We start from the raw sequence: 10,000 nt of genomic DNA on the forward strand, positions 1-10,000 counted from the left end.
CTCTTCCCTTGAATAGCCTTGGCTTAAGGTTTAGTTCAAAGAAGAATGCATCATGATCATGACTAGGGCTTAGAACATGAACTTCATTGGAAAGCAAGTTAAGATTTGAAGTGAAACATTAGATAGAGTATATTTTGACCACATGTGGCGTGCTTGCATGATGACCTGATTGAAGCAGTTTTCTTGAATACAATCAATACGAGTTGTAGACAGACGTACATCCTTGTGTGCGAAAACTAAATAGTCCATCTAATCAATTCCTGGTAAATTGAATTCACCACCAATTAGCACTTGTAGAGAATTAGGAGCAAAATGATGGAGTACCTTATTGACAGAGTAACAAAAATGATCAATTGCCTCAGAATTTGAATTTGGTAAAATGTATTGGGAGATTGGAGTTCGAGAGAAGCCCAAATAGTTTCGCAGTTTGAAGTGGATTGGTAAAGAGGATAGTTTTCATAAAACCGGGCAAGTCTAATTTCGGCGTTAAAGGCCCAAGGTTCAACTGGACATCTCCACTCAGCATCAAGACAAGGCAACTGAGGTATGAATTGGTATGGTAGCTTTAATGAATCATAAATCCATTCACTCCTTCAGTTGAAACGAAGAGAAGTATCGGTGCCCAGTCGTTTAGGTTCATCCCATGGTGGATCTAGGAAGGATTCTAGGTTCACGCCACGGTGGTTCACTGGGACGAGTATTTATCTTCCACCCGGCCTAGACCTATCGTTGTGTGCTTCCAATATGGCGTCTACGTATATATGTTTCACGGTAGCAACACCATCTAGCCCCAGGCTAATCCAAACGCTGATAACGATTCATAAGTTAGATTTTGCCTCATCGATAATATTATTGCAGTATTTTGTGAGGGAGGGTTTGGGTTGGGGGTGTATTAGGGCTGGCCTTAGTCAAAAACTTGAAAATTTACTATTTATTTCTCAGATGACGTCGAATAAGGATATTGATTATCAACAGTTACAACTGCAAGAATTAAAGTCAGATCTTTCCGACGTCAAATCTGACCTTGCTGATGTTTGTAAACACTTGGTAACTACAAAGGAGGATATTGGTCGAGACGAAATCAAATCTGATCTTGATAATGCCCACGAAGACTTCCAAATGCAACACGTGAAATGTGAACTTGAATCATAATTTACCAACTGAAGTTAAAATCTGATCATGCCAGTGTGAAATCTGATTTGAAAGATATTCGTCAACAGGTGATGGTTTTAAAAAACGGGGTACGTCGCCAGGGCCTCGCATCTGACGTTGAAGACGATTACGTAGATTCATAATTTCACGAACTTGCTGATCTAAAATCTGAGCTCTCCGAAGTAAAGAGAAGCTTAGAAGAAAAACTTGATGTTGTGTTGGACAAGTTCAAGCAAGAGACGCCGATTTGATAAAAAATTTATACAACAAAGAATTATATATCTCTATATTATTTTTTTTCTTCGATTTAATTGACGTACCCATGACGAGATTCTTTTTTGAATCTGTGAAACAGGATCGATACAATAATACGTTGTTCTTTTAAAGTCATGATGTTTTGAAGTACAAGTGTTTCTGAAACCTACTTCAAATAAGCTTTCATCGCTGCAGAGAGCAAAGTCCAAGCAAAAGATGTCGATTTGATACAAAAAAATGATACCAACAAAGAATTATATATCTCGATATTGTTTTTTTTTTATGTAATTGACGTACCCATGACGAGATTCTTTTTCGAATCTGTAAAACAGGATCGATACAATAGAACATTGTTCTTTTAAAGTCATGATCTTTTGAAGTACAATTGTTCCTGAAACCTACTTCAAATCACCTTTCATCGCTGCAGAGAGCAAAGATTAACCTCGAATCTCTCTCTTCATCCTTTCTCCCTTATCCTCAAGAGAATGCCTGTCAGTGAAAAATATTCTTTAACCCAGTCTCCTTGTTGAAAAAAGCAGGTGGCCTTGTGCAACGAAGACTTTTTGATTGGCAATATCCCAAAGTCATGTAACGCGACTGCCAATATGAAACGATTTTCTACACAAAATTCGATTGAAGTAAATGGAACAATAGCCCACTTTCCACATGTTAAAGTTCAGTTCTAAACAAAAGGCATCTCGAGGCTCTAAGGAACAAACTCATACAAATATATTTATTCCCCAGAGTCTCGAGATGATGCCTTTTGTTTAGGACTGAATTTTAATATATCGAAAGTGGGATCTTGAAGCCATTGGCTCCTAGGAGTATGAGTTAATGAAAGTTTTCTCTTAAGTGAAGCTATGGTCCTCGCAGAGTTATGAACGCAATTTGAGTAATTGAGTGAGGAAGCCTGAAAAATTCAGGACCTCAACGGGGTTCGAACCCGTGACCTCGCGATGCCGGTGTGTCACTCTAACCAACTGAGCTATGAAGCCACTGATGTTGGGAGCTGGTCACGGGGATTAAGCCACGTTGAAGTCCTGAAATTTTCACGCTTCTCTACGTAGTTGCTAAAATTGCGTTCATAACTACGAGGATCATAGCTTCACTTAATTTCATACCCGCAGTTCAATATATGATTCACTTCATATACCATTTCATTCGTAGAGTTTACTGCCTGACGCTAGATGATTTAACTCGTCAACAAGAGGCAGTTTAGGAGTCAATGGGGGAAAAAAGGAAAAAAAAAACCAAGGCTTGAATGGGATAGATATATAGATACTTTATTTAGTCACATCATGGCAGCCAAGAACTGGGTGAATAGTTCGTGAATAGTCCAATTTCGAATTTCACTATAACCGCTGACCACAAACACAAAAGACGCATTGGTACCGGGTTAACCTCGACTTGAAGGGTATCAGCAAAAATTTTCACACGTGTCTGTGTGTGATGTTTTCTTTGAGAATTTCACACTTTCTTTGGTATATTGATGATAACACTGTACAGATACGCGTTCAGTTCTTCGATCCAGCCATTTTCATGAATTTCGAACTCGACAATTACGTAGTACTTTACAATGCAATTTCGTTAAAGTGCCTATCACCTCAAATCACATTTCCACTTAATTTTTGTCCGAAACCATCCTAAATACATTGTATTGCTTTTAGAACCTTTTAACTGAAATTTCACTTTTTTATTGCCTTTGAAAAACGGGAAAAGTGGTGACACTTTGAACAGTAACCGAGCAATGAAAAGGAATGGGTTGAATACCGGGTTGACGTGACAAATGAAGTTGCATTGCTGCTTTCAAAGCTAATAAAGGGGGTAGTTTCTAAAGAAACTGTGGTGCTGCGTCGGTGGGGAAGAAGTATACAAAAATTTAGTTTTATCAACAGAGTTGGTAATTTAAATTGGCCACCGTACAGAGATTCTAAAAGCTGACTTTTCGACATTTAGCCCTTCGTCAGGGTGAATCGAGGAATTGTGGGTTATGCGTAGTTTTTATATTAAATTAGGAGCTTCGCTATTGATGGTAACATGGCAACGTGAAAAATAGGAATACATTATGAAAAGCGTTCGTTAATACCGTGAGGGTTAATGGTGCCGATTTGGAAGATGAATTTTTGTTCCAGATTCTTGCAGATTTCCGTCGTACCTTGATGTAGGGAAAGGCCGCAGATAGCCATATGTTTTTTGGAGTGGTTAGGGAGATCAAACTGACGAGCGACTGGCTTAGATGCATCCTTGTCATTCTTCTCAACATCGCGAAGGTTTTCGCGGAATCGGTCGCCTAGTCGTCTACCTGTCTCGCCAATGTATAATTTATTGCATAACGTACAGATTATGCAATAAATGACATTTGCGGAGGTACATGTGAAACGATTGGTGATCTTAACAGATCGCTTAGATCCCGATATCTTGCTTGTGTTAATAATGAAAGGACCGTTGAAAATTTGCATCGTGAGCGCACACATTTGAAAGTGCCAGGTTGCTCGTTAGTTTTGAGCGCGCTTCGAATTAAAAAGTTGCTTATGTTTTTGTCGCGTTTGAATAAAATAAGTGGAGGTTGCGAAAATATTCTACCAGTCTCGGGATCATTTTGGAGTAATTTAAAGTTACTAAGAATGATACTTGGTTACCACCAATAGCGTAGCTCCTACTCTACTATAAAAACTACACATAACCCACAATTCCTCGATTCGCTCTGACGAAGGTCTAACGCTCGAAACGTCAGCTTTTAAAACCTCTGTACGGTAGCCAATTTACATTATCAACTCCGTTGATAAAACCAAATTTTTGTATGCTTTCAAAGCTGTTTGTGACGTCAACCCGGTAACGAACCCATTCCCCTTCATTGTTCGGTTATTGGTCAAAGTGTGACAACTTCCCCGTCTTTCAAAGCCAATAAAGTGAAGTTTCATTCAAAAGGTTCTAAAAATAACAACGATGTTTTTGGGATGATTTCGGAGAGTAAACAAAGTGGAAAAGTGTGTTGAGGTCATAGGCAGTTTAAGACCGCTACTAATTCGGAGTAAATTATTCCGATAAAATCACTTACATATGATATAAACACAATGACTTTCTAAAAACCCGCTAGCATTTAAAATTATTGGTAATTACAGATATGATCCATAGTAAAGTGTTCTTCAATGGATTTGTCTTGCAAACGGGTAGCGTGAAAAATCTTTGGTTTCGTGTGCAGGAAGGAGCTTCGTTAATTGGTGGAAACAGTGGGTGGAGCTTGTAGCTTTTAGCCTTAAAAAATTGGTTACATATAGCTTTGATAGGACTCCCACAAACCCTGGAGCTATTAAGGCTCCATTAACTACGAGCTATCGTTAAGAAAAAAGGAAAAATGATCCAGTTTCCCGCGAGTGCACAAATGGACCAAAAAGCAATTACACACTGAGATTAAAGAGATCAACTCGGAACATCGGAGCCCAATAAGCTTTTTGATGGCGAGCCTTAGCGAGGCAGCAGCCTATTCTTGATATTAGCGAAAAAAATCAAAATGTGTGGGATGTAAGATCGGAAGCATGCGCAGTCGATTGTGGTGTTATTATGTCTATAATCCGGGATATTGATACTCGTTATGACGTCACGTGCACGTGGAAGAGAATCTTACAGCCTCACAGCCTTCGAGTCGAGTACTTTTCCAATGGGTCGTCATTAATCATCATTCAACTCGTACATGTACAGTTGTTGAACCTCTTACATTTGACCTCCGAGTCAAATTGTTCTTTAACGTCTTAAACCGTTGCGCGAAGAGAAAATCAGTTCTCGACCTAGACCACAAGCTGTCGTCTTTCTTGGATCTTTCTTTCCTCAGAGCCAAGCACGACGGATGGAATTACTATTTTATGCAAATTAGTTGTAAAAACGAGGCGTGTCAAGCACGACAATAAATTTAAATTTAAATTGACGTTTGCTCAACTACGCTCAGCATTTCTCAACTCGTTTGCTGAAAAGGGACCAGAAATTTAACAAGAACAGAAGTTTAAATTCAAAGAATGAACTGACATGCCATTGTTTTGAAATGATCTCTTTGCTTATAAAATAGTAACGCCTGCCACACAGGCTAAAGGTATGCACACCTTCCTTCGCTCTTTTAATATTTTCAAACACATTTCCAGTACCCTCTTGCTTCAAAAATTTGCAGCTGCCAGTCACTGCTCCCAGTTTCCACGCCAGCACTCACTTTCACACTGAAACTCCTACTTTTAATGGTAAATATGGCCATTCCCCCTTTTTTTTTTCGTTTACCGTCGCATGAGTTTCCTGATATTGGGACGGTCGGTCGGATTGAAAAAAAAAAAGCCGAAAAAAAATACCACAAGCATTCTCGCAATCGGAGGCCTGGTACCCCAGCATCATAGCTGTGGCGCCAGAAAAACAACAAGACGTGAACCCAAAATCAATATGGCGGAAAAGTTGGTGAATGTTGTTGCAAAATTAAGACAGCGTGGGAAAAAGGTTCAACCACCGAAACTCCGATCCTATTCGACATAAAATGGCTTAAAAACGTCGTTACTTTTTTTTTTTTTTTTGGAAAATGCCAAAAGTTTGGGTCGGTCGGACGACGCTAAACGGAGAAAGAAAAAGGGGATAGCCTATGTTCAACTCTAAAACCTGATTGGCGATGTAAGTTCACGCCTCACCTTTTCAATCTTATACTCGTTTATTTTCAGCATCATTGTTGTATTATCCTGGATTAGGCATTTTGTTTCGTACGTTGAATGTATAATTGATGAACAAGGGTAAAAGAGCTGTGGTCTGATCACAGTGGTAGTGGTAGCAGTAGTGGTTTTAATAGTGGTAGCAGTAGCTGTAACAGTAGTGGTAGTAGTTGTGGTAGCAGTAGCTGTAACAGTAGTGGTAGTAGTAGTCGTACCAGTAGTGGTAGCAGTAGTGGTGGTAGTAGTAGTAGTAGTAGTAGTAGTAGTAGTAGTAGTAGTAGTAGTAGTAGTAGTAGTGATGGTAGTGGTAGTGGTAGTGGTAGTGGTAGTGGTAGTGGTAGTGGTAGTGGTAGTGGTAGTGGTAGTGGTAGTGGTAGAGGTAGTGGTAGTGGTAGTGGTAGCGGTAGTGGTGGTGGTGGTGGTGGTAGTAGTAGTTCTTTATCTTGTCCTTGCTCGTTAACTACTCAGGCTGATCTTGTTTTAGATCTGTTCGGAATTTCTCAACTGCATTCCTGGGATAAATCCTAAATTTCTTACAATTCAAAACTACCAACACGAATGGAATTAAAAATGCCACAAATAAAGTTGCTCCTGTCATGTAAAATGAATAGGCGTAGTTTCCTGTCTTGTCTGCCATCAGGCCTGTGAAGTGGGAAACAGAAACACCCGTTAAAATAATCTATATTTGACAAAGCTACTAAGAAATATTGTTAATAGGCCTTTTGCAACAATTCATCATGTGACCTTTTTTTCACAAACACGATGATTCTGCTGGTCTCATGAAATGACTTTTTCAGAAATAAAATGAGCAGCTCAAAATATCCTACCATGCCGATCGTTTAAACTGGTGTTGTTACAGTTGAAATAATTTATAAGGAATTGTATGGGAAAAGGACGCTTTGTCACGACATCCAGTCACGCCTCAATGACGTGCATGCAAATCCATGTATTTTTCTAAGCTTTCAAACCGCTTTAAAATTCTTCCTGCAAAATATGAAAGTCTGAAAATTTCCACCCTTGCATATTTATCATCGCTTATTTGAACCATGAAAAAAAATGGGAGTCTGAGCTCTGTTTGTGGCGCGTAAGCTTTAAGTTCACCAATTATCAGTCATGTGACCAGTTTGTTGCAAAAGGCCCATTGCGGTGAATAGTTATGAAGGTCAAAATGTGAAATGGGGAAAAGAAATTTAAAAAAAAAGGAACTTTATTTAAGTGTCTAGTCATTCTAACTCTGGAGCGCTAATTGGGGACACTGTAAACTGAAATTAACAATGAAAAGCAAATCAAGTCGGCGAAATCGAGTCCGAAAGCACGCGACGATCGACAACCGGAAGTGAGCTGTTTTCCACTTTAACTCTTTTTGATTCTACCACATTTCTATTGCATGGCGATTATAATTAGCGACTATCAGTTTAAAAAACTGGGAGAAACTACTGCCCTGGCTTGCAGAATGTTGACTTCCGGTTTTTCTCCGACGCTCAAGACATTGCGTTCGATATACAACGTTTGATACCCAAAAAGCGTGCACCGCCCAGGCAGCTTGGTTTGACTAATCTCACAGCCATGCAACAAGCGCGAACACAATGGTGTTTTTTTATGTGACACTTCCGTGGAAATTTAGCTGTCCACCACATTTTTTTTCAGCTTTGCAACACATAACGCAATTGATTTAGTGAACTAATCAGAACGATAGAAAACTGAACAGGTTATCGATGTTAACCAATTCCTTGGATAACCAATGGAAATGAAATCAGTAGTAAGCAACCTACCAGCAATAGGCCCACCAGCCGCTGCAGAGAAGGAATAAAGCACATTGTTGATGGCAAAAGACGCTGTTCTTCTCTTAATGTCCACACAGCTTAGTAATATGTAACATTGCGTTGTTATAAATATTCCATCGCTTAAGCCATATGCAGTACTGAAGACGATTAGATGCCAATACTTCGTAGAAAATGGCAGCAAAAATGTAGCTACGCAGGCTATTAACATAGATACTTGGTAAATGTGAACAGGATTCACACTTTTTTCGTTGCACGACCTTCCCGTTATTACACGTGCGATGGACGAAGCAAGTCCGATGAAGATGAATAAACGAGAAGCTTCCTGGGCTGTGATATCAATTTCTTCGGAAAATTCAACCTACAGAAGCAAAGGCAAAACCATAACACATTGTTTCAACAAAATCAGGTCAGTTGGTAGAGCGTCGCACCGACATCGCAAAGGTCATGGGTTCGAATGCCGTTGCAGCCACATGAATTTTTCAGGTGTCTATAAGGGACAATTGCTGAACTTGTCCAGATAAGTGCGGGGATCACCTCAGTCTTCCTTTAATCTTTATCCCGCACTTCAAATACTGAAAGCGTTTATTTCATTCACCAGTCCTTTCACGGAAACAAATGAGCCCTACAAATTGACCTGTTAAGTTCCAACTGAGTGGATTCATAGCTCAGTCGATAGAGCACTGCACCGGCATGACAGAGGTCATACTGAGCTTCGAATCTTGCTGAAGCCATCTAAATTTTTCAGATGCAATTGCTTTAATTATCTAGATATAAGTGCGTGGATTTCTTCTTACTCTCAAAGTAGCAAGGCGTTAACGTTGCTATAACAACTTTCATAAGCTGCCTATCATTTGGTATTCAAGCAGTCTCTCTAATCTGCATGTCTTTCGAGTAAAATTAATGACATTTTAAACTCGTTCTATCGCGGTAGTTCAAAGAGGGGAACTGGCGAGTTTCGTAGGACCGGCAACAGGATACTGCATCAATCATTGTGGCATTCACTAAATTAAAAAAAAAATTGAGTATGTATACTTACTAAATTGATGTAAATGATGTACATTCCAAAACTTGCAGACACAAAAGAAATCACTGCAGTTGTAAAGGTGGGAAATGTCCAAACGCTGCAATACAGAGACATGCCCTTCTTTTCTTCGTCTTTTGTTCCTTGGCTATCATTTTCGAGGTTTGTTTCATTTGGGGTATTGTTGTCTACGTTTGGGTTGAAAGCCAAACTGAGGATGCAAATTACCCCGTAAAATGCTGTCATTATTCTCAAACTTTCTCTCCATCCAAAAGCGTCCAAAAGTATTTGAAGCAACGGTCCTGTGTATAGAACGCCCAAGCTTGCCCCCAATGCTACAATGCCTGTAGCTGTGGACAGTTTTTTTTCAAAATATTGTGCAATTACGAGATAACACGCGTTGTAGATGAAACAAGCTCCTAAGCCGAGGATTAAGCTATATGTGAAGTACATGTGAGTGAGGCTCTGAACAAAGGAAGTGGTTACCAAGCCTGATGCGCAAAGTAGTCCACCCAAAAATGTCGTGATTCGGCAACTGAAGCGATCACAGAGATAGCCAGCCAGCGGACTTGCAAACCACACCATGCCCAAGGTTGCCGAGCCAACGAAAGCTGTCAATGAAATATAAGTGGTGAATCTGTGGGTATTTGCAATGCTTGCTTACGCCTCTCAGTAATGTGCAAGAGGCCAACAATATGAAAAGTGGATTGTGAAAAGTAGAAATCGGATCCCGGATTAGAACATAGAGAACTTTCTTGGACATTTTGGGGAGGATCACTTTTACAAGTTGATAGGATGATAGGATTAAACATCGGGGAATCTTTAAAAGCGGATTTTTTTTTAAGATTCCCAGTTGTAAAGGTTCCCGTTCCTCGTTTCCCTATTCCCCGTTCCCTGTCAGTTAATGATAGCCATTGCGATTCACACTTCAACTAGGTTGGGAATCAAACATAGTTAAATGCTACTCTGGTTTGGAACATTTTGAGTTTAGCCAGGAGCTCATCAAGGGGAACCTCTATCTCTAATAATTCCTTGAGTCAACCCTTATACATCCCTTTACGCTTAGGTAGCTCTGTTTTGATTGGCTTTTACATCAGTGGGCTTGCTTAATC

At 39.7% G+C, this 10,000-nt stretch overlaps 1 protein-coding gene across 1 annotated transcript in view; it reads right to left on the minus strand.

Moving 5' to 3' along the window:
* Positions 1-6,066: 6,066 nt before the first annotated feature.
* Positions 6,067-10,000, minus strand: part of LOC138026829 (monocarboxylate transporter 8-like) — a 9,767-nt gene continuing 5,833 nt past the window's right edge. The window contains exons 2-4 of the mRNA XM_068874285.1: positions 8,904-9,499; positions 7,856-8,225; positions 6,067-6,725 (exon numbers count right to left, since the gene is read on the minus strand). Of these exons, the coding sequence (XP_068730386.1) occupies positions 6,544-6,725; positions 7,856-8,225; positions 8,904-9,499 (1,148 nt within the window). The 3' untranslated portion in view covers positions 6,067-6,543. The remainder of the gene's footprint in view (positions 6,726-7,855; positions 8,226-8,903; positions 9,500-10,000) is intronic.

Source organism: Montipora capricornis, chromosome 12 (assembly GCF_036669925.1).
Source record: "Montipora capricornis isolate CH-2021 chromosome 12, ASM3666992v2, whole genome shotgun sequence".
Lineage (NCBI taxonomy): Eukaryota > Metazoa > Cnidaria > Anthozoa > Scleractinia > Acroporidae > Montipora > Montipora capricornis.